Source organism: Dipodomys spectabilis, unplaced genomic scaffold, assembly GCF_019054845.1.
Source record: "Dipodomys spectabilis isolate Male_0828 unplaced genomic scaffold, ASM1905484v1 ptg000365l, whole genome shotgun sequence".
NCBI classification, from domain to species: domain Eukaryota; kingdom Metazoa; phylum Chordata; class Mammalia; order Rodentia; family Heteromyidae; genus Dipodomys; species Dipodomys spectabilis.
In genome coordinates, this window is record NW_024871042.1 from 4,373,713 (window position 1) to 4,399,611 (window position 25,899).

Consider the following 25,899-nt stretch of genomic DNA (forward strand, 5'->3'; position numbering starts at 1 on the left):
GTCAGATTATTGGAGCTGTTTGGAGAAAAGTCATGACTAAAAGTGAAGTGACATGTTAAAAAATTTTATTACATAGCATTAAAAGCTAAGCAAGAATATGTGTAACATGTATGTGTAGAAAACATATGGATGAAATGCACACTGAAGCTCCACCTCCATCTTAAGAACTGGAGTATTGTCTAGTTCCAGGGGCCTTATGCCTCCCCTCATTCCCCTGGCACCTCACATGCTCCCCCTTCTTTCTTCTGTCTCAAAATGCATCTGTTATACAATGTATCTCCAAGCAAGGTCATTTGGACTTCCTGTTTAAGTACCTTATCTGCTGGTCTGCTTTTGCCTGCTGTATTTGATTCTTGTCTGTCAAGTGTGGCCTGTGATGTATACTCTCAACACCCTCTGCTTTCACACAGTTATTCAGAAGTGACTTTATACTCTTCCCTTAAGTATTCTTTTAACGATGAAGAGATGGACTCCTAGTTTTAATGACTTTAGTCATTTGTTTTTCATAGCAACACCTTACATAATCTATACAGAGTATTTCCTAAGTTATTAAAGATCATATTTTAAGGGACATTTCAATTGCTCTGAAGTTTTTCCCCATTGTAAAAACCAATCTGGTAAACATCCTTCTGCATGCATCATTGTGCTTAGGAGCTAGGTATTTTCCATACGATGAATTCCAACGGTGAAACCTTAGGTCCTAATGTGCATATACTTAGTTGCCAAATTGTGTTACTCAAGTCCATATTTACACTCCCCATCACCAACATGAATACTCTTTTCTTCAAAGCCTTACAACTCTCATAAAGCCTGAGGATTGTAAATCCCTCAATCCTTTTCAATTTGATGAATGATAAATTATACCTTATTGTCTCTACTTGCATCAATTTACTTGCTAGTGAACTTGAACTTTTTTCATAAGCTTTTTAGACATTTGCATTTCATTTTTTAAAAACTTGCTTGTATTTTAGATCCAGTGAAGTTTGATTACTTTCTGATTTGCATTTTATATTGTCCCATTTAAGAATTAGTTTTAAAATTTGTATAACTCATTTTGCAGGTTTCATTACTTAACATAATTTCTTTTATTACTCAACATAATTTCTTTTATTACTCTCTCAAGGGGCTAGAGTTCTTTTATAACTAATTTACATTTTTTTTTTAGTTCAAGAATGGTTATAATACTGCCTGAATGCTCAAATGTTTTAGAATGTCTTGATTGACTCAGACTAGTTGGGTCACTATCCTTTACTCTTAGCTTCTGTGGTTCATGAGTTTTGTTTCATCCTGTTTTTCATCCATATAACTACCACTACCAGTAATTCTTTCATTCATTCAACATTTAGTTGGTCAGTGTCTTACTATAACCTGGTTGTGTGCTGGTGTTTAGTGGTATGGAAGAGAAGAAGAGGGGTACCCTCAGTGCAGATCTGTTTTCTTAAAATTTCCCTGATTCATTTAGAATATTCTTGGAACCTTTCATTTGCCCGTATAATGTCCTTTGATAATATCTTGGCTTTTTCTCAATCTTCTCTGACCCCTCTGTTTACACTCCTGTCCTCTAGATGGCTGAATTTCTACATTTCTGCTCTTTTTGCTAATCAGCATTTCCTCTGCGTATGAGAAGAATTATATAAACTATTTCTTATACTCTTTCTTGGGGGAGGGATAGTATTAGAGTTTGAGCTTAGGGCCTGGTGCTTGCTATGAAAGCACAGTACATGAACTAATATTTCTTAATCACTAATTTTGTTAGTGAGTTGGTTGGTTGGTTGGTTACATCTAATGCACTTGTTTTCTTTGTTAAATAAATTGCAGTTGTTCCTTAAATAATTTATATACATAACTCAAAATCTCAGCTTTCCCTCAAGCAATTACCTTTAACATATTTCAAGCTATTTCTTTGGATACTTTTTGTCTATTTTAAATAATAAACTATTTCCTGATTTATTAAATTTTGGTGTAAGTTTTTCATGCTCTTGTAGATGAAGTAAGTTAGCATTGCTCATTTGAAGTTCTGTCTTTCTAGTATGATTATTATTATTATTATTATTTTGTCAGTTGTGGGGCTTGAACTCTGGGCTTGGGCGCTGTCCCTCAGATCTTCAGCTCAAGGCGAGCTCTCTACCGCTTGAGCCACAGCACCACTTCCGGTTTTCTGAGTGGCTTATTTGGAGATAAGAGTTTCCTGGACTTTCCTGCCCAGGCTGGCTTTGAACCGCAATCCTCAGATCTCAGCCTCCTAAGTAGCTAGGATTACAAGTGTGAGCCACCGGTGCCTGGCTTCTAGTATTATTATGTCATTATTTTCATTAAATAATAAACAGAATTTATACTGTCATGACTCTGGAACTGTTAGCCACCACAAGGCTAAGTTGTATCCTATGATTTTTGTTGTTTCTGTTCAGCCTTTTGCTTCACTGGGAATGTATACTTTGTCTCTCTTCTTGCAGTTTTTCCCAAACATATTTTACTTACATTTCCCTTCCCCAGACCTCTGGTTCCCAGGCTTTGTTACCCCCTTTTCTTTTTTACTAATACCTTTCCAGTGGGAGCCCACCAGCTGCTATGTGGACCGCTCGCTCTCCTGACTGAATGGCGCTCATCTTGCCTCTTCCGTCCTCAGCTTCTCTCCCAGGTCATATCCACTGCTTTTCTGGATCCCATCTCATCTTGTTTTCTGTTTGTCGTTATTTTATACAACAGTTCTTCATTGTTCCAAATTTTCGCACTTGGCATTTGTACAATATATAAACCAACTGTGGGGGGAGAAAAGCCCCCTACATTTTCTTCAGAGTCTTGCAGTTAAGAAACATTTTGAATCACTTAAAGAATACTATTAGCTTAAAATGCTTATGAACAGTTTTCTGGTATTAATTATACACTAAAATACCAAACTGGAATTGTTCAAGTGTGCCTTTAAACTTTGTTGCAGTTCATGATTACTGAGCAGACATGTGCCAGCAGCATGATAGATGCTGACTGAAGTTTGAAGTAGATGTTGACTGGATAGTTGCTTATTACTTTTACCTTCAAATAGTTGTTAGCGATAAAAGTAGTGAATGCACGCAGGCCCGGAGAAGGAAAGACAGTTGATGGGGGCAGCCCCTCATCACCTGCATGCCATAAATACCGCTTCTCTGTAAGTGGAAGGGAAGTGGTTACTTCTCTTCCATAACTCTGGCAATTTTACAATTAATTCCCATTAAAGGAAAACCCCAGGCCATAGGTGTGAGAAAGAAAGGACAGCTTCAGCATTGGTATTGTGAGTAATGGAGTCAATTCCACATTCCTAGTAGGGTTAGCGAATGGAGTGTAATATAATAAAGTCCTGGCTCCTATAATATATAGTGTGCCATATATGTGGATTACCAGCTTTCAACGAACTAGTATATATAGTAGAAAGTATAATCCCAAGATTACACTCAACCTGCTCAGTTGTCCTTTCAGGTTATATCAGTTTTCAGTGCCTTACAAGGGAAGGGCAGTAATCCTTAATTATTTCCATGTTACTTCAGTATTCAGACATGCAACCTAGTATAGGATCCTGGTTGATAAAGGGCCACATAACAAGTTTGCATAATGAATGATCACATTAAGATGTAATTTATTTAAAGCACACATTTAAATATTTCTTCAAAGTGAGAAGATGAAGTTCAGGTAGTTTATATTTAGGTCTTTCTTGGAAGCATAGTATGGGGTAGAAGTGAGCCAGGACAGAGAAGAGCCTGAAGGAAGGGTGCATGAGTGATCCATGGGTGCCCTCCCCAGACATCACAGGACATACATATCTTCAAGTTGGTGTATCTAAAAGTATGGATGTCCTGACACTTCTGGGTCTGCCCTGCTTTCAGACCTTGCACTCTCTGGTGGCCAGGTGGTACCTTTGGCAGAAGGGAGTGTGTGCTTGAGATAGACAATTGAAGGCTTACAGGGTGGATGTTAACAAAAGCTACAGATGACCTCTGGACTAGGAAATAAAGAGACTCTGACAGTGCTGCAAGAAGGTCACTTGGAGGACCTGAGGGCCATTGAACTAAGAGAGACAATCCTGGGCTTACCAGAAGCTCCCATGTCCACCAAGCCCCGAAGCCTGGAGCTGGGACAATGTGAGCCAGTGTAGCCAAAGGACTAAACCAAAGGGGACTTAGGCAAAGCAGGAATAATAGAAAGGTACCACACCCCTCTGTAGTTTTGTATGCCTAAAAGGGCTTTTGTAAACAATGAGGAATTAGAAAATAAAATTAGCTTGCACGATTTCAGATGGGGACAGATGCCTTTTTGCTTTAGTTTTTTAATTCCCACAAAAACCTCAAGCAGAGTTAATAATGTATGAAAATTAGGTACCATGTGTGCACTTTGCTTCATAATGTTTTTATTAAACAGCTAGTTGATTTAAAAATAACACAATGCGACAATTGATATAATGGCAGGCTCTGCGGTGTGTATGGAAACATCCTTTTTGAATGTTCTGTCAGGTTTTCCATTACACAAGGATTTTTTTTTTAAAATAAAAGCTTTTAGAATTATCACATGAAATTATATCAAGCTGCAGTTTGATAAAACAAATTATTCAACTATAAATTCCAATTGCATTGAAAAAATAGCATAGTCGAAGAGGTAACCTATGGAATATGTCTTTGAAGATCTGTTGAAATGCCAAAATAGGTCTAACATATGTCTCATTAAAATTTCACCAGTCATTTGCCAATTGGATTTTTTTCTTCTTTCTTCTCGAGCCCCCTCCCCCCTCCCCCATGCTTGTAAGTCCAGGTTTATGGGCTAATTGACTGGAACCCTTAACTCCTGTCTTACTTGTTAGGGTTACTGGCTGGGCATGCCATTCTTTTGTTGCTTCCTATGACTTCCCAGTTGCTACTGACATCAGCAGGTCGCAGATGTGTAGTAGCAGCTCAGATCAGTAATACCTTGCTATATTTTTAACGAGTAATTTCACAGGAGACATTTGATCTTTCTGACTTGTACCATAAGACATTTTTGGAATCTCTGCAAGGGGTTGGTTGGAACAGAACTTTTCCATCTACACTATGGTCTTTAAAAATCATAGTAACTGACTTCATTGGGACTTGAGTTTTTCTTTTGTTATTTTCTTCGCTCTCTAATTAGATTTTGCTCATAGGCAGGACAGAACAGTCTGGCAAGCAGTGACTGGCATTAAAATAACTAAGAGACAAGGCCATTATTTAGTAAGAGTGGGGATGGGGTTTGCTGTCTTGGCAGACCCAGAAGTCGTTTTACAACAGGTGAGTATTTGCTCCAAGAGGAGCCGGGTTAACTGGAGACTTGGCTAGAAGTCCTGACACCTGGACACTTTTCAGCCTGATGTCCTTCTCAGTCAGTCTTTCCCAGCCTGATGCAGTCTTGAGAAGGCTTTCTCAAAACAGTCTGAGAATAACATTTGCTTTTGACCTTTCCAAACCCTATAGGGGTAAGAAGTGGTGGTCAGAATTTAAGGGGTTATTTATTTCCTAAGTGTGAAGATGGACAATAGGTAGCTGAAGTAAAAATTTTGAACTTGAAATGTTATGTTTAGGTCCTTTGAGGTCCTACTGTAAGCTCAAACAGGAGAAAAAGATAAAAATCAGATTTAGTTTTTGTGTGAATTACCACATTAATGAACTCTAGGACATCTTTGAGAAGCTGTATGATGTTACCATCATCTCCCAAAATAGTGTTGGAAGCAGTATGATCATTAGTCTTCATCGTCGTCATCATCGGCTCCCCCTCCTCCTCCTCCTCCTCCTTCCTCCTCCTCCTCCTCCTCCTCTTCCTTCTCTTCCTCCTTACTCCTTACTCTCCCTCTTCTTCCCCCCCATCCTCCTGCTCTTCTTTTTCTTCTCCTTCCTTCTTCCTTCTTTGTTCTTTCTTCTTCCCCTAAGCAGGATCCTACCACTAGGGATTCCTGGGTACCCATTTTGTTCTGAAAAATTCACAAAGAATTTCATTTTCTAAGAACCTCTTCAAAGCCAAATCTAGACCTTAATGCTCTGGTACTTGGGGTGTCCTTGGAGAGAGACAGGGTGAGGGAACAGCTGACCCAGACCTTCCTGCAGCACCATTTGAACTCTTCTAGCCTTGATTTGTGTAACTAGTTTCAGGGCAGCAGACCTCACTAGATGTTCCAGATCGAGGAGAATCTTTGGAAGTCCAGAACCTGACACCACATGAAGGGCCAAGTGTTCCCACATATTTGTTGTGATGTTCCCTGCAGCTCATTAGCATCCATGGAAGCCTGGAGTTACTCTCTCATCTGATGTTTTCTGTCATTGCTATTCTGGGTCATCGCATTTGTAAAGATGCCCCAGAATTGATTGTGTGTGAAGAACAGGGCAGATAATAATTATTCCTTCTGTGGTTTGCACATTTCAGAGCATGGGCAGATTGCAGTTGCACTGTGTTTACCATGTCCTGAGCTTATAATTTACAGAAAAGCAGAACCAAGTAGGGGCACCTGCCCCAGTCACTGTATTTCTCTCTGCAGTGAATTGTTTCATACCATCTCATCCTGGAAGCAGGTCCTTTCCCTCATCCAAAAGTGCTGAAGCATGTCCATCTGCTGAATGGCTCTATGTGTTTCCTTCCTCTATGTGTAGGGGGTGAAAGGCAACTTTATCACTCCTCTGAAAACCAAAAGCCCGAGTCTCCCTTTCCTCTGAGGTTACTGCCTGGTCTGCTCCTCCAAACAAAACCAGTTGTTCCTTCATCTTCACTCCACCCAAGGTTTTGTATGAGCTACAGCATATAAGCCATGTCTGGTTATTTTTAGAGAACGATGACCTGGGTTCCTTTAGCACCAGTTTCCTGCCTGACATGCATCCCAGTTTGACATGCAGCCCTGCCACCTGCTCTGTCCTGGGACTTTGTGGTGAGTCTAATAGTAGCACCCTGACGTCCCTTATACTCCCAACAAACTCGTTACTGCCTGGGACACATGGCATCCAGAACATGTCCCCCTCATATTCTTTCTCTCCTGGACCTCTTATTCTTTAGCCACTCCTTGTGTTGGAAGCAGCATGATCATTAGTTGTTGTCATTGTCATCATCATCATCATCATCATCTTAAAAATAGCTTAGCCAAAAAGGTAACCTATGGAATATGTCTTTGAAGATCTCTTGAAATGCCAAAATAAGTCTAACATATGTCTCATTAAATCCTTTGGTTTGGTTTTTTTTTGTCATCCTACATGTCATTTATCAGAAACACTGCACTGCCTTTTGCTTTCTGCCACCATGTGTCTGGTAGTGAGTCCCATGTCATAGACAGAAAGGTAAGGGTGTGAGCTTCTCCCAATTCGCTTGATGCCAAGATTGGGATTATAATAGTATTCTTAATACATATCAGTGCTCTGAATAGGGCCTGTTTCATGCCAAGTGTGGGTTGCCTATTGTTTTTCTGTTGGACAGTCAGCACCAGAGAACCAGAGATTCTTCTTGGTTCTTCTCTGGATCCCTGTCATCTAGACAATGGCATGGCATGTAGCTAATGCCCCATTAGTATCTTCTAAATGAAGTAAATAGATGGCAGGAAAGAGGTGTGGTTCTCTGGAAGGGCTATGGGGTTTGGCATCTAGAAGCCTTCAATTTGGTCCATCTTAGTCACTCAGGACTGCAAAAGCACAAGCAAGCCTCATAGCCCCCATAAACATCTGTTTGTGGATGCATGGTAAGAGGTCTTAGATACAATTTGATCTAAACCACTTGCATGTGGCTCCGGCAGTAAGAATTACATCCCTTAACAGGAAATCTGGATCTAGCTCAGCCCTGCCAGGGCTCACAGAGCTCTGTGTGCCTTTGGAAACTACCCCTTTTCCTCAGAGCTGCCCTATGAAAAAGCTCCTTGACCTCACCCAGTATGACTAGAGATAGGCCAGAAGGCACTATCTCCTTGAAGTTGTGAGTACTAGGGAGAGAAACCTATTTCCAAAGCACATATGCAACTATTTCATGTCCTATACATTGTGGTTTATATCACATGCCATTTGACAAGAGTCAGATATTACCACCTTTAAAGTAGGAGTCTGCTCATGACAACAGGGAGGTAATTATTGCTATGGATCACACTGTAGAGTGGCTTCTCCTTGAGAGGTTGTCTATTGATATGATGATGATGATGATGATGATGATACAGTCACTACTGGATGGCAAAAACAAACATGGTGTAAGTGCAAAGTGGAGGTTCTTAGAAAGTGACTCATATCTCCCTAATTCCAGTGACATATTTGTCCAGGTATGTAACTAAAAAATGTGAATGCTTTTAGGTGGGGCTGGCTTTCTCCACTATAGCCTTAGTCTCCACCATGCTCTTCTGACCTTATGCTTAAATAATTTATTCATTTTGTTACCTGCTTAGTCCCTCAAGACATTTAAATTTTCAGGCTCTGCAGTAGAGCAATGTACCATCCATGTCCAACTAATTTATTCTTGAGTCATGCAATTAGAGCGTCTTAATTAAAATGAAAATCCCCTTATTTTCATGGTAGGTTAACTAAGGGAGTTGGGTCTGGATATTCCAATCCTCCTTTTCTTTGGCTACCACTTTCCCAAGTTCCACCCTGAGAAGTGCAGGCTGACCCATTGGTGTCCAGCCCCTGCAAAAATCCATGTGTCCACAGCTGCCCATGGAAGGTGGGATTCTTTTCATTCAGAAAGGGGATAAGCTCTGCCTTGCAAAGTGGACACTGTCATTATTAGACAAAAAGCAAGCCAAAACCTCACTGAAGTACTCTGGTGTTTGTGGATCATGCATTCACAGGTGCAGTGGTTTATGTTCTCTTTTGACACATGGCTCTTATTAACTTGAAAGCTATGAACTATCTACGTGTGCCCACATATAGTGTTGACTTCTTTTCTTCTCTCTCTTCCTTTCTCATTTGTTTCCTAAGACAGAAGAGATAAAAGAAAATCCAGCTGTTCCTGGAGATATAATTTCCACTCTGGCTACATTGGATCCTCAGTTTTCCGAGAAAGGACTTAAATGTATTAGTTTGGTTCGCAGTGTTCTCACAAGGAACTTTACTTGGTGGCCTGGAGCCATATGGGGTTGGGTTGTTTTAAGATAAATAATGTAAGGAAATTAGCATTAGATCATTGGCAGAAATGTCTCTGTGTCTATTAAGGAATGATAGCATGTAATTTAAAAGCCTGGTTCATGGTGGGAGGGAAGGGGTGAAAGTGGAAGTTCCAGTTTATGTTTTTGAAATTTTTTTGCCAAGGTGATGGCACTTTCTCCAGAGCTGAATCAGATGGGCACTTTCTAGAGCTGAGGAGTCTTCTAGAAGCCCCCATTCCCTGAGATCATGCCCTACCATCCTCTCAGGACCTGCTTTCAAGAGCATTGAAGAGCTGGGAGTGACAGGCAGGATCTCTAATAGGCTTTGCAAGAGATTGAGGTTGTTTGCGTTTGTCAACAGTGATACTCATATTTCCTGTATTTTATTTCTAAAGAAAAATAAACTAAAGGGCATCTTATTTTTTGAAACAAAAATTGTCCTTCAGCCTCTAACTGAGAACGTATTTGTGGTTGTATGTATGTGTTTCTACATATACATTCCAATAAGCACACATATAAATAGTAATATAAACTTTTGACAGCAGAAGGCACATCACAAAACACTGAATCTCAGATTTTTAGATTTTATGAATCAAGAACATACAAGAAAAAAGAAATTGGGGAGTCCAGCATAGCTTACGTTTTTCTAAGTAATTTGATCAATTTTGCTATCTCAACCACTTTTTAGTGTAGAGTTCAGTAGTGTTAGATAGCTTCACATTGTAAATTTTGATAATTTTTCAGGAAAAAGTGAAACAGAGGGACCTCATCAGTCCTTATCATTTCATGAAAGAAAGATTTTAACATGAAGAAAAAGGAATTGGTAGGTACAGAGATTCCTTCATCTGTGGTAGAACAGACCACAGAAAAATGTTTATACTACTTCAAAGAAAAATATAGCAAGGAACTATGTGTAGGATTTTCCAGATATATATATATATATATATATATATATATGACAGAATTATATTATATTTTATATATATATATATATATATATAAAATTGTTGTTTTTCAAAGACGGAACAGCTACACTAAGCAAAAGGAAAGAAAATGGGGCTGGGAAGCTGGCTCAGTGGTAGAGTGCTTGCCTTGCATGCATGAGGCCCTGCATTCGATTCCTCAACACCACATAAGCAAAAAGAAAAAAGCCGGAAGTGGCGCTGTGGCTCAAGTGGTAGAGCGCTAGCCTTGGGCTGAACTGCTGAGGGACAGTGCCCAGGTCAAATTCAGGTCCATGAACGACAAAAAGAAAGAAAGAAAGAAATGTACATATCACCCAATTTGGAAGAAATAGTTATATTGTCAAAGTTTATAGAATTCACAAACTTTATAGACCATGTTAATGGCAATTTGCCTTGTGAAGGTTAAAATGTGTTTGTGACTTTAAGTATCACTATCTGACAATACTGTGAAATTTATGTAATCACTTCATCTCAATGAAAGTTATTAAAAATTGTTTTTCATCTTTGCTATAGATCATTCCTACCAGTACATGAACTATTCTTAGGCCCTGATGAGACAAAAAGCTTGTGCTAGGCCATACTTGTGCTCATGGCTCATGCCAATAATCTTAACTATTTAGGAGATTAAGCTCTGAGAATTGAGGTTTCAGATTAGCTTGGGAAGACATATTTCTAAGACTCTCATTTCCAGTTAACCAGAACAAAGCTAGAAGTGGATGCACAGCTCAAGTGAATGAAAAAAGCTGAGCCAGATAGAGAGGCCTGGAGTTCAAGCACAGTGTTGGCATAATAAAAAACACACAAACAAAAAACCAAAAACTTTAGTTAGGATGAAGTCAGCTATTATATCCCTGAGCACACAGGTAGTACTTTCCACTAAGTGATTTTGTTGATGAGTAAAGCTGATTGAGATTCTGAAATAAACATCTCCATCAGTGGGCCAAGCATTCTGGCACTTGTCAGGAGCCTAGCTCAAGGTCTGGTTTTGTTCGTTCAAAAGTAAAAGTTGACAGTTGTGGTTGAAGCCTATGTATTTTTATTTCATTCTCGTTTTCCTCTCTTCTCCCAAGTTAATTAGTGCATTGAAGTGGACAGATACTTTCCAAGTCCATACTACATTCACATAACTCATTAGCAATGTATAGTGTTGGCTCTTTAAAGGACCATATTGGATATAGCCTTCTGAAGTTTTAATTTGTTTTATACAACACGATTTAAAGACATCTACATTTCACCATACAGCAGATGTAGATCTGCTCTGTATTGCTTCATGTGACTATACTAGGTCATATTTATCTGTTGTCTTATTGATAGACATTTGAGTTGTCTCTAGTTTCCTTTTCTCATACAGATAACACTCTGTGCACGGGAGTAGAAATTTGATCAGGGGTGTCATCTGAGAGTAGAGTTGTTGTGTCAAAGGTGCAGTGACAACTTTATCACAAAATCTAATTATTCCCTAAGCAGCCTAACTGTTAACTACGTCTTTTCAGGTCAATGGAGAGTGAGAAAGATAACATTGTAAGCCAGTCATTAATCACTTTGTTTTCTGGACCAAATTGAGAATCATTGATTGTTCATTAGTCTGAGATTTAGCTCAACGTTTTTCTAGAATAGAGCAGGGGTCTGGCAGATAGTGTGAGGTGACTGGACATTGACCCTTCCTTAAGTTTCCTTCTTTTCATGTGATGGAGAAAATGTTTGCAGACAGTCTGTGAAGCAGATGGAGTTGGGTGTTGCTGTCTCTCAGGCTTTATTATAAATGCTTTTTTGGGTCCAAGAAAATCCTGTGGACCAAAAATTGGCCAGTCTTCTCAGACAGACTTCTCAGTAGTCCTTTTTGGAGTAGCTGTGTTGTTGCTCAGAATGTGAGATGATTTTTAAGTTTCTTCCCACCGTCTAGTCTGTGGTTTCTTTGAACCCATTGGGGCGATAGCCAGGGAAGAAGTGAGCCCAGGTTCCATTGGGATTAGAAGTCAGACTATGTTCCCAGCTGGCTGGTAGGAAGTCTGAGGAGGCTTCTGTGGCCAGTGGCTCCTGTGGCCAGCCACCACTAGCCCTGGTATGAGCCCACAACCTGGGTGAATCAGTCTTTAGTCTGAAAGAACAAACTGGTAACTGAGACAAGGGTCAGTGTGCTTAATGTACTTTATTCTATAGTCTTCTCAGTTGCCTTAGTGAATAGTGAGTGCTTTGCACACTTTAGAAAACAGTAAGTGGGAAGATAACTTGGTGAGTAAAAGCTATACAGCCATTAAAGAGAATAATAATGAACTGAAATCTGCCTTTGCCACTTACGCAATTCTGAGCCTGTGAGAAGCCTGTTGCACCTCCATCCCAACACCCCACATGCTTAGTTGTGAAATAGGTGGGGAAAGTCTGAGAGGCATGCCTCACAGGCTAATCTGCTTTAAGGATTTAGATGTTGTCAGGGTAATTTTTGGTGTGTAATCGAGATAGCTGAAATAGTCAATTATTAAAAACTTTCCCCATGGTTTCTTTCTGGAAAGTAGGTGATAATGCTGGAAAAGCAGCTGTGTGTGTGTGGGGGGGGGGGGTCCTGGGGCTCTTAGCTTTTTACTGACACTCTCCACTTGAGCCATAGCTCCATTTTTGGCTTTTCAGTAATTAATTGAAGATAAGAGTCCCAAGTGCCAGGTGCTGGCGGCTCATGCCTGTAATCCTAGCTACTCAGGATAGCTGAGATCTGAAGATCACAGTTCAAAGCCAGCCTGGGCAAGAAAGTCTGTGAGACTCTTTTATCTCCAATTAACCACCAGAAAACTGAAAGTGGCACTGTGGCTCAAGTGACAGAGTGCTTGCCTTGGGCTGAAGAGATCAGAGACAGGACCCAGGCCCAGAGTTCATGCTCTATGATAGACCAAAAAAAAAAAAAGAGTCTTAAGGACTTTTCTGCTTAGGCTAGCTTCAAACCATGATCCTCTGATCTAAGCCTTTTTGAGTCACCAGTGCACAGAACTCAGACTTTTAAAATATGCTTTTTTCTCTTTTTCTTTAACCAGCTGTCAAAACTTGAGAAGCAGCAGCAGAGGAAAGAAAAGACCAGAGCCAAGGGGCCTTCTGAGTCAAGCAAAGAACGAAACACTCCCCGAAAAGAAGACCGCAGTGCCAGCAGTGGGGCAGAAGGTGATGTGTCTTCTGAACGGGAGCCGTAGACACAGGAGGCAGGAGCTCAGGTAGGATTTTCCCACCTGCTCAACCTTGCCCTCACACATTTTGGTGGAAGGAACAGTAATGCATTGAGGTCAGAATGGCTGCTGAGGCAAAATACATTCTATGGACATTTGTCCCCAGTGTCTTCAGATTTGCTACCTTTGTTAAAAGAGAAACACTGTCAGGTGGGGTTGTGTTTCATTCACTGAGTGAAGGCGGGCAGGGTGCCCACAGGCTGGAGTGTCCCTCATTGCATTGCTACCACGAACATATGTGGTATAGACCATCAATTGTGTGTGATCCCACCATCAGACTCCCCATCACCAGTCCTGTTCTCAGCTGCTGAAGTGGAGGATAAGATCCTCTGCAACATTTCCTGCCTTTGTCCTGCCATCATTCACTTCATCCTGCAGTATTCTGGCAGCATTGCCAGTTTCCTTTTCCTGAAACAATGCTTTATACTTAGTTACAAGGTGAACACACACAGTTATTTCAGGCATATTATAGTTAAGATACCTATTGGCAGCTGAGGGTGACATCAATAGTCTCTTGAGTCTGTAGGTTTGGAGCCGAGGGACAAGACAAGAGATTGTCTATAAGGTGACTTTTTGATTTTTCATTCCCTTCTGAAAGGGAGTAGGGGTTAGAAGTCCATGAGATAACCTTTAGGATTAACATGTCCAGATATTGAGGTATCTTAGTAATATCTGAGTGCAGTAGTACCCACTCAGATAAATAAGACTAAAGAAATGAACAGAGAAACTCAGAAAGGTGGGGTTATTGGTTCACTAATAATTTTGGAAAGCTGGCTAGTGAATTCTCCTATTCTGCCTTTACCCCAGTCACTATTTTCTGCCATTGTGAGGATATGACAAGTATGGGTCAGAGGAAAGCCATGTCACACTATAACTCATTAGTCACAGCCACAAGCCTACCTTTAAGTTATCATGATGTTCAGGCCTAACGCTACCGATCATTATTCATGAGCTGAAACCCTTGGTGTGAGTTAGGGGTGTCCATGAATATTCAGTGATGTTGTGTGGTAGTTTTATCACAGAAAACTTCCATTCTCACACCTTCTAAGACTTGAGGGTGATCTTTTTCCTGCCAGTGGTCAGTTTTGTCATCACAAATACTGCTGGTGCTACTAATTTATAATCTGTCACAGAAATCCTAAACCCAAGCCAAGCACTAGTGGCTCATGCCTATAATCCTAGCTACTCAGGAGGCTGAGATCTGAGTATTGCAATTTGAAGTCAGCCCAGGCAGGAAAGTTTGTGAGACTCTTATCTCCAATTAACCATTAGAAAACCGGAAGTGGTAGATCCCTACCCTTGAGCTGAAGAGGTAGATCCCTAGCCTTGAGCTGAAGAGCTCAGGGACAGTGCCTAGGCCCAGAGTTCAAGTTCCTTAACCAACCAAAAAAAAAAAATTAAAACTAGTAGTTGTATTTACTTTCTTCCCAGAGTGGTACGGATTGGGTAGCATAGAATTTGGGATAAATGATACTGTTATCAGCCACCCAAAAAACTAGTAGCCAAGAAAGTAAACCCAGAGACGTGGGAGAATCAAACCCAGGGGAAAGTGCTTAGAAAATAGTTGGCAGAGGTTATGTTATGCTCCTCCTGTGCAAGTCAGGTTCACTGAAGCCATGCCATCATTATGGAGCTAGGCAGGAGAGAAGGCAGGGAATGAAGAGGGGTGATGTAGTAAAGCCCCTGCCTGGTAGAAGGGAAAGTCAAAGCAGCCCTCAGATTAGGAGGAGCCATAAGAAGGAACAAAGGGGAAGACGGAGGGGAAACCAGAGGCATGCCCATGTGTTTGAGTAGAAGGAGCAGCAAGACATAGTTTGGGATCGAGTATAGGGGTTCAATGACTTCAATCCTGCTTCTCAGCATGGTTATTTCCCATGCTATAGAGGTGTACCTAGGTCTGTTGTGCTGATGGTGGGTTGTGGGCAGAAGAGGATCATGCCCCAGGAGCTATGAGGAACAGCTTCATCAGGAGATTGGGTTCATGATCTAGGAACTTCACAGCACTAACAGTCAGTTCCATGACTCCCATCTGGGTTCCTGAGTAAGATTTACAGGGGCCTGTGGTGCTAGTGGAGGAGCTTGGGAAGCTAGATCAAACTGAATGAAAGGAAGGTAAAAGAGTGACGTATCTCTTCTCAATGGGGATATCAGGTACAGATATTAAGCAGTACCAGCTACTAGACCATCAGGTCTGCTGAGGACCCAGAGAGTGCTGTCGACACCAAGGTGAGACAGAGCTTCCCTGTGCAGTATCTCCTTGGATGCTGTTCAGTGGCTGGTAGCTGGTGAGCAAGTTTAGATTTGTTACTCATTTATGTAGTACTGACTGGGTTTTGGAAAGCCTTCATTTATTGACAGTTTAGCATAGTCATCCACTTGTAGTTATTCAACTCATAGTATACAAAGACAGAACCTCATCTGGCATGTGATGCTGCTGTATGAGCATGAGCAGGACCTAGAAGAATCTTTCTGAGCATGCCCGCTGGACCTTCCTGTGACACCCAGTCAACCAGGTACAGGGAGGAAGGCAGAGGTACTCCTGTCTCTGAGAATGTAGCCACATTCCTGGATTTGAAGACCCTGAAGAAAGCAGGACTAAATGACAGCTGGCACTGTAATTATACATTCAGTGTTTTTGTTGCTTACCCCCCAAAAACGGCAATTTGTCATTCCATTAAGACTGCAAAATCACCCCCAAATATTCAGTTATCTGTAAGAGCTGAATTAAGCATGACAGACAAGAAGGGACCTTTTATCTGCTTTGCCCCATAGAAAAACAGACACCCCACAACTACTACTACCACCACCACCCATTCACACATAAAAGGAAGTAGCCATTTTCATTTAAAAACAGAAGCAGCCCTGGAGAGCTTCACAGGCCCCAAGGGGAACAGCTTTGATTTTCCACAGTAATGTGAGGGAGAAAGAAAGGCAAAAAGAATATGGAATGAGAAAGGCATGATCTTGGGTATATTTTTCTTTAAAAATGAATTAAAACCTCTCATGATTCATAGGACGTTCCCAGGGCATCAGCATTTCTCTATGATGGTATAAACATTCTTTCTCATTTTACCAAATGGACATTAAGCTTCTAAAAGTAACTTCCAGCTATATCCTCTGTCTTGTTTCTTCAGAGGACTCACCTTGCTGGGAGGATTCAAGGTTTTCTCTGAGACTGCAATTCCATTATTTCCTCCTTCTGGCCACCACTTAGGCGCTAGGGCAATCTCTCTGAAAGGTGCTGCCTCTGCTTTCCATCCTGCAGACTACAGGTTCATTTGAGTATTTACTTAACTGCTGTAATTAGGGTGTGAGAGGAATTTACTCCACATTTCTGTTCTTAAAATGTCAACACACTGGAAGTCAAACAATGGAAGTGTTTTGGAAACTACCATCTGTTTGCTTTTTCAGCTTGACCTTTGTCTGAATAATAAGATGTGTTCTGGAGGAGCACATTTCTTCCTAATGAGCTAGAGTAGTTGAGTGTGTTTGTGTGTCTTGTGAAAAGGGCACTTGATTGCTTTTTACTGTCTTCTGTGTATGGAAGGATCTCCATTCTCAGTGTCAATATCTTGGCCACCTCCCCAAGCCCATGTATAGGTATTTCATGATATAAAACTAGCTGTGCCTCTAAAGTAGTATAGTCTTTTTTTTTTAAACTTAAAACAGTAAAAAACAAAAAACCCAACAACAACCAAAAATACCAGGTTGTTCCAAGGAGCCCTAGTGTTTCTCCTATTCCTTCCTGTGTTGTTTTCAGGGTATCTGCTTTTACCTCCAGCTCTTTGATCCATTTGGAATTGATTCTGGTTCAGGGATACATATAAGGATCTAACTTTAGTTTTCTACAGATGTTTAACCAATTTTTCCAGCACCATTTGTTGAAGAGGCTGTCTTTCTTCCATCCTATTTTTTTGGCTCCCTTATCGAAGATTAGATGGCCATAAGTCTGCAGGTTCATTTCTGGGTCTTCAATTTTATTCTATTGGACCTCAGGCCTGTTTTGTGCCAGTACCAAGCTGTTTTTATTACTATAGCTTTGTAATAGTTTGAAGTTTTCTATTGATATTCCTCCACCACTGTTCTTTCTGCTATTCAGTGCCTTTTATTATTCCAAATGAATTTTTGGATTGCTTTTCTTAATAAATATCCAGCAGCATAACAAAGAAAGGTTGGACAAATGGGATTGCATGAAACTGTAGAGCTTCTACATGGCAAAGGACATAGCTAACAAGATAAATAGAAAGCTCACAGATTGGGAGAAGATCTTCACTAGCCATACAACAGACACGGGCCTCATATCTAAAATATCCTTAGAACTCAAAAAATTAAATCCCCCAAAAACAAATCCTCAAAGAAACAACTGCCCCATTAATAAGTGGGCTAAAGACTTAAGAGACTTTTCTGAAGGGGAGATAAAGAAATGCTCAATATCTCTGGCCATAAAAGAAATGCAAATCAAAACAATATTGAGAGGCTGGGGAGGTGGCACAGTGGCAGAGTGCTTGCCTTGCAAACATGAGGCCATGGATTTGATTCCTCAGCACCACCAGCTGTAAATGGTGCTGTGGCTCAAGTGTTAGAGCACTAACCTTGAGCTGAAGAGCTGAGGGACAGCCCCAGGCCCAGAGTTCAGGCCCCATGACCAACAAAAATAAACAAACAAACAAATAAATAAATAGCTGAGATTCTACCTCATTCCAGTGAGACTGGCCATTATCAAGAAATCTAGGGGCTGGGAAGGTGGCTCAGTGGTAGAGCGCTTGCCTTGTAAGCATGAGGCCCTGGGTTCGATTCCTTAGCACCACATAAGCAAAAAGAAAAATGCCGGAAGTGGTGCTGTGGCTCAAGTGGTAGAGAGCTAGCCTTGAGCTGAAGAGCTGAGGGATAGCGCCCAGGCCCAGAGTTCAGGCCCCGCGACCGGATCCAAAAAAAAAAAAGAAAAGAAATCTAATAACCACAGATGCTGGAGGGATATGGCCAAAAGGGAACCCTACTACTGTTAGTGGGAGTGTAAACTTGTTTGATGACTCTGGAAAGCAATGTGGAGGTTCCTCAAAAGACTAAACATAGCCCTCCCCCATAACCCAGCAATCCCACTTCTGGGTATTTACCCAGATGACCACGAACAAGGCCACAATAAAGCTACCAGCACATCCATGTTTATTGCAACATTATTTACCATAGCTAAGATATGGAAGCAACCCAGATAACCCCTCAGTAGATGAATGGATCAAGAAAATGTGGTATAAATACACATCGAAATTCTATACTTCCATCAGAAAGAATGATACCTCATTCATAAGAAAGTGGGAAGACTTGGAAAAAATCATATTGTGAAGTAACCAGACCCAAAGAAACATAGATCCCATGTTTTCCCTCATTTGTAATAATTAGTATATGTCTAGGAAAATCTTAGCAGATGAACAGAATAGCTCAAAAACTATGTACATATGACCACATAAGATGATGCTAAGTGAAATGAGGTTTTTTTCTTTGTTGTTATTTTATTGTCCTTTGACTCACCTTTTTTTTTTTTTTTTGTCGGTTATGGGGCTTGAACTTGGCCTGGGCACTGTTCCTGAGCTCTTCTGAGCTCTTCAGCTCAAGGTGTGTTATTTCTTTTGTGTTTTTCTTTTCCTATGGTTTATCCCCTGTTGTCACTGTATTTTATTTTGGTACCCTGGGTGTTGTATATATGTTTATCTGAATTAGGGAAGGGAAGGGGACAGCAAAATGGTGAGACAGCCAGGCACTGGTGGCTCACACCTGTAATCCTAGCTTACTCCAGAGGCTAAGATCTGAGGATTGTTGTTCAAAGCCAGCCCAAGCAGATAAGTATGTGAGACTCTTATCTCCAATTAACACCAGAAAAGCAGAAGTGGCACCGTGACTCAAGTGGTAGAGCACACACCTTGAGCTGAAGAGCTTAGGGACAGTGCCCAGGCAAAGTTCAAGCCCCAGGACAAACAAACAAACAAACAAAAAGGCAAATCAAAGGACAAAGGGGGAACCAATGCAACAGTGATACTCAAAGATAGTATGTTGGAATTGAACTGTACAAATTGAGGAGGGTGGTTGGGGGGTGGGAAAGTGGGAGAAAAATGAGGGAGTTGGTAACAAGTTCGGCAAGAAATATATTCACTACCTTATGTATGGACCCCTCTCATACAGTTACTCGTGTAACTGTAACCCCTCTGTACAATATTTTTACAATAAAAATATATATGGAAAAAATTGAAAAAAATCCAAAGTTTATAATACCCATTTTCAACTACTTAGTCCATGAAGGTTAAACTAACACTGTGCCACTTGCCTTAAGTGCCACCTCCTTCCCAGTTCTTCTGCCCATCCCTGCAGCATTGCTGCTACTGATTTCTAAGTTCCCATTCCACTACCACCCAGTACATCACTTTTTATATTTAAATATTTTATTCCACTCTACTTTTTTCTATTTCTTTTTTTTTTTTTTTTTTTGGTCCAGTTGTGGGGCCTGAACTCTGGGCCTGGGCGCTGTCCCTCAGCTCTTCATCTCAAGGCTAGCACTCTACCACTTGAGCCACAGCGCCACTTCTGGCTTTTTTGTTTTTGCTTATGTGGTGCTGAGGAATCGAACCCAGGGCCTCATGCATGCAAGGCAAGCGCTCTACCACTGAGCCACCTTCCCAGCCCCTACTTTTTTCTATTTCATTTGCTTTTAAAGTAGATTTTTATTTTGAACTGACTTTTTTACTTGTCCATACTTATGGGGTACAGAGTGACATTTCAGCACACATGCACAATATGAAATGATCAGACCAGGTTAATTGGCACATCTGGCATGTCAGATATATTTTGGTTTTGGTTGGGAGCATTCAAAATCCTCTCTGCCTGATACTTGGACATATTCAATTAGTTCTTTCCTATTGTAATCATCCTGCATGCTATAAGACATCCTATCCAATGACACTACTTGTTAACCTTCTTCCATTTCTCCCTCTTCCCTGTTCTTCTCAGGCTCTGGTAACCTCAATTCTGTTCATTATTTCTTTGAGATCAACCTTTTTTTTTTTTTTTTCTGGTCCTGGGGCTTGAACTCAGGGCCTATGCACTGTCCCTGATCCTCTTTGTACTCAACACAGTGCTGCTTCTGGCTTTTTCTGAGTGGCTTATTGGATATAAGAGTCTTCACAGACTTTTCTTGCCCAGGCTGGCTTTGAACTGTGATCCTCAGATCTCAGCTTCCTGAGAAGTTAGGATTACAGGCGTGAGCCACCAGTGCCTGGCTCAACTTTTTTTTTTTTAAAGCTAACATTCCTATATGTGAGATGTGAAGTATTGCCTTTCTATACCTGACTTATTTCTCTTAACATAACATCCTCTAGTTCTATTCATGCTGCCACAAAGGAAACAATTTTATTCTTTTTAATAGCTGAATAATCTCCCATTTTATTTGTATACCACTTTGTCTGTCGATGAACACCTAAATTGATTCCATGTCTTGGCTATTGTGAATAGGACTGTAATAAACAGGTAAATACATATGTCTCTTTGGCATATTCATTTCAGTTCTTATAGCTATATATGCTGCATGGGATGGTTGGATCATATGAGACTGAAAATAAAAAGCATCATCTATCATTCATTATGGTAGATAGAAGCTTTCAGCTGGAACACTGGAAAAAAGAAAAACTGCTTAAGTTTAAACAAAGTGTGTGTGTGTGTGTGTGTGTGTGTGTGTGTGTGTGTGTGTGTGTGTGTAGTGTTAGCTTATGTTTTCATTTAACTGAATATCATGAATAATTTTCTACATCCTTTATTCTACTAGAGTAAGCTATAATGCTCCCTATATATCACACATTTGAAGCATAATACTATTTTCCCAAAGCACTAAGAATTAGGATATTTTACTATATTTAACTGAAGTAAATATAAAAGAAAGAAAAATACATTCAATGAGAATCCCGAAGTTCCTCCTCCTCCTCCGCTGCTGCGGCTGGAAATACAACTCAGCGTCTTATACAGGCCAACCAATTGTTCTACACTGAACTCATCCCTAGCCAAGTTCAAAAACAAAGACAAAATTTAATTTGTGCCAAGAAAATTGGGAAGGCCAATGTGGTAAACAATTTTAGAACTTTGCTTTTCAGTTTGAAAGAGGCAATAAGAGGCCCCAGGTTCTTAGATTTGAGCTAATATCTTCAATTTAATGTAAGAGTAGATGAGTTGGTTTTGATTTGGTCTCCAGGAATAACTGCATTTTCCACCTGTTGGTAGTCTCTAAGCATGTATTAGGAAGGAGTATTGGTGAGTTTTGGAGTATGAGGGTAAAACGTGGGGAAGGTTTCCATCTCTTACCTGGCTCCACCATGGATTAATCATAGTCCCAGCTAGCCTTTCCTGGTCTTAGATGCTTTCTTACCTAAGGTGGACACAGGAATGAAAGGCTCAACTCTGCCTAGGCAGAGTCCAAGCCACTGACAGAATGATACAACAGAGTATGTACTGTTTTCAGAATCTTTTGCTCTTACTAAAATTCATCCAGTTAGCATTTAGCTAAGAAGAGACAGAAGTTGCTGTGCTAAGTTTAGAGATCTAGCCTAACTCTTAAATGACAAATGCCCATATCACAAGTCTTAGCAATATCAGCTGGGTTTGTCATAGCCTCAGAACTACAAAGGGAAATATGAGACACTTGAACATTTTATACCAAAGAACCAAACATCTTTGGAGTAGTATTAAAAATTATCCCAGGGTTAAGTATTTATTTATTCCCTGTCCCAGTACTTTCTTTGAGCAACCGCCTCACTGTTATTAATTTGAAAATGAAGCCTTTCTAACTACTTTTCAAGGAATTTAACCCGTGTGTGTGTGTGTGTTTGTGTGTGTGTGTGTGTGTGTGTGTGTGTGTGTGTGTGTGAATTTGTAGGCAGAAAAATTTTTGTGATGTGTCCTTTTAAAACAATCCTTTAAAAAATTTTATACCTACAGAATCACACCTAACAATGAAGGTCATATGCTTCTGAGCTAGGATTTGGGCTCAAATAATTCATAATAAACAGCCTACCTACTTCAGAAGGCTAAGATCTGAAGATCACAGTTCAAGGCCAACCCAGGCAGGAAGATCTGTGAACTCTTATCTCTAAGTAGGCACCAAAAAAGCCAGATAGAGCACAGGCCCTGAGCAAAAAAAACCTCAGGAACAGTGCCTAAGTCCTGAATTCAAACCCCAGGACCGGCACCAAAGGAAAAACAACAACAAAAACAACCACCTGCCTTGATCCAAGATCAGGTGATAAGAAGGGACACAAAAACTTGCTTTCATTGGTTTTCTAGGATATAATACATTTTATTAAATAACCTGGCTTCAAAAAGATACTCTATAAGTGGAGCATACTAAATTGTAAAAGGCACCAAGTAAAAGGAGAGCTGTGTTTCCACAGGCATCTATACCTTCTTGTTCATGCCACTACTTCACCAATCCCAAGCCAGCTCCATTTTAAGCATGTCTTACTTCACTCATTTCCTTTTTTTTCTTTTAACTATCATATTTTAATTATGTGAAGGGGTTTCAGTATATTTCCATACATACCTATAATGTACCTTGATCAATTTCATCCGCTATATTACTCTTTCTTATTACACAATTTTATTGGGTTTCATTTTTCTGTTTTTGTACATCCATCTGAAATGCTTCATTCATCTTCATGCCCTTCACCCTCTCCTAGCAAACTCTCATTTCCTGTTGGTTTTCTAAACAGTACTCTATCCTACTTTACATTCATGTGATTCACGTTGTTGTAGGTCTAAATTCCACACATGAGGAAGAACATGCAATATTTTTTGAGACAGTCTTGCTATGTAACCCAGACTGACCAGGTACAGTCCTCATGCCTAAGCCTCCTAAGTTTCTGGGATTACAGATGTATACCACCAGGCCTATTTTTTAAATGTCACTAAGGTTTGTCTGATGTTTGATTCTCTTTGATTCCTCATATTGATATTTTGTGTCATATCCTATTTCTTGTTAAGTCTGGCCAGGGATTTACCCATTTTATTGGTGGTTTTATTTATATTTCTTTTCTTTATCTGTTGGTTTCTGCCTTTTAGGGGTTTACTCTTTAGTCATTCAGTTTCTTAAGACAGAAACTCAGAGTATTGATTTGGCAGCCTTTTCTTTTCAAATCATAAGTGCTGCATGCTACGACTTTCCCCCAAGCACTACTTTAGGTGAGTATTACAAAATTTGATATGCTGTATTTTCATTTTCACTTACTTCAAATTCATTTAGAAGGATTTTTAGCTTTTTGGTTTGCTGTCTTTTTGAGCTTGAGAATGGAATTGTAATCAATTAGAGACTCTGATGAGACGATAATTGTTTTATACATGGCAACCTGGCAGAATGTTTTCACAATGAAGTAGAACACTGTCCTGCTAGTGTTGGCATTTTTGCGTGCACTTGAAAGAATATATTCAGTTACTTTTTAGTGCTTTCATGTCTGTGTTGATAAAATTTGAAGGCAGTTTTTGGAGTCCTTCTTAGTAATGTGTCTTCTCTTTGTTCTTTTTAGTGTATTACCATTGGGCAGAACTGGATCCTGAAAATGGGAGATGCTAAGCACCAACGCTGCTGTAAGAATTTGGGACTGAAACATGAAAAGGAAGACAAAAATAAGAACTAGGAAACTGAATATCTGCAAGAAAACACCAAAGGACTGCTACCCTTTCTGTAGTTGCTGTGGTCTGATGGGGCACTGCATTGTGGTGTCTGGGGTGCACAAGGCAGAGAACACACATGTCCGTCTCCCCCTCAGATTTTCAATGATTTTCATCATGTCTTGACTCTTTTGGAACAGGTTGACCCGACATCACGTGTCATCCAGTACACTAGATGTGCTCTGTGTGTTCATGATGGGTCTCCAGCACATCCCTGCTGTCCGTCTTCCTTCCAACACTGCTTTGTAAAACAGGGCCTGTGTTAGGATGTAAAAATAGTTACCATAACAGTGAATTGTGTGAGACTTTGCATCTTGTAAAATTTCTCTTTTTTCTAAAAATAAATAATAATAAAACCCCAAATCTCAACACACTATTATCAAACAAATTCTGTGTATCTAAAGATATCTTTAGAAATGGAATATGTCTAACTCATACTTCTTTTCAACAACTTTTTTTTTTTAAAGGGGCACACAGGCCTCTGGTTCTAGGATGAGTCCATCTGTGGTAATTTGTGGTTGGGGACAGTGTACTTGGAAATCAGAGGGCAGGAAACAGGAGTGTAGAGGGGAAGCAAATCCAATTGCAGAAAGGCCAGATCATTTTGACCAAGTGCAGTTGCTACAACTGGGAGATGAGAGAAAGGCCAGCTACATTGTCCATACAGATACTCTTCCCGGAGCTGTGCACTTATCTACATATCCATTGGTCCAAGTCATTCTACTCAGGGGTTCTTGAAGAAAAGAGCCAATTCTGTCAAAGCAGTTTCTAGTTGAGTTATTCTATTAGTGGCATATCTACAGTAGTTTTCTTTTTAAAAGCCAGTCCTAGGCCTTGAATTCAGGGCCTGGGCACTGTGCCTGAGCTTTTTTGCTCAATGCTAGTGCTCTACCACTTTGAGCCACAGCACCACTTCTGTTTTTCTCGTAGTTAATTGGAGATAAGAATCTCATGGCCTTTTCTACCTGGCTTCAAACCACAATCCTTAGATCTCAGCCTCTTGAGTAGCTAGTATTACATGTGTGAGCCACTGATGCCCAGCTCATAGTAGTCATTTTTGACACTATAAAATAGTGAGTTACATATGTGCATCTATATGTATGTGTATTTATGTAGATGCTATGTAAATAGTTATACTTTCTTGAAATGTTTTTGCCTAACTGTAGAGTAGACATCCTTATTTGATATTTTAGTAGTGCCGATCCTTTGTCTACCCATGACCTTTATAATAACATCTGAGGCCCTCTAGTCTAACCTAGTTGTCTATTTCAAATGAAAGCATGTCAGAAAGTGGGGAGTGGGGAAGGGGTATGCAATCTCCAGTGCACATCTAAGTACTTGGAATATAGAGTTGGAAAGGATTTGCCAGATTGCATTGTTCTGGACATCTAGCATAATTCACAACAGTTGAGCTTCCAGATTTGAAAACGTTGCATTTTGGTAGTGAGCTCTTCTAGTTCTGTGGGAAGTGAGGCTCACGAAGCTTTCCGGTTTGAGTTACTGAAGTAGATTTTAAAAGTGAATTCAAGCTTACGTTAAAGTTACTTAAGCTGTTCTCTAAGCTGCTGGGTTTGAGCTTACTGAACATATCTATCATATGTTTTCCTGCCACAACATCTTACTACCAATTAATGCTTACTGAACAGCTGCAGCCTGTTCTTATAGCCAGGGGTGATGGGGATGCATAGTAATAAAGTTAATGTGCTAGATGTTTAGATAGTGGTAAGATGTTAAAGGCTTTCATTGCCCATGGCTCCATTCTTGACTGTTGTTTAAAAGGGACACAACTAACTGGAGAGTAAGCAACAGCACTGGGGCAAAATGGCAGAAGGTTCTGAAACCTCAGAGGAAGAAGACCTAATGAGCTGCGGCTCGTTAGCCTGGGGAATGTTTCTTTTCTTTTTTTCTTTTCTTTTTTTTTTTTATAAAGATACTATACAGAGGGTTACAGTTACATGAG

At 40.2% G+C, this 25,899-nt stretch overlaps 1 protein-coding gene across 1 annotated transcript in view; it reads left to right on the forward strand.

The window, feature by feature from the left end:
• The window catches only part of Dtd1 (D-aminoacyl-tRNA deacylase 1), a 165,189-nt gene extending 140,876 nt beyond the window's left edge, over positions 1 to 24,313 (forward strand). The window contains exons 5-6 of the mRNA XM_042666554.1: positions 13,059 to 13,232; positions 23,795 to 24,313. Coding sequence (XP_042522488.1) covers positions 13,059 to 13,211 — 153 coding nt within the window. The 3' untranslated portion in view covers positions 13,212 to 13,232; positions 23,795 to 24,313. The remainder of the gene's footprint in view (positions 1 to 13,058; positions 13,233 to 23,794) is intronic.
• The last annotated feature ends 1,586 nt before the right edge of the window (positions 24,314 to 25,899 follow it).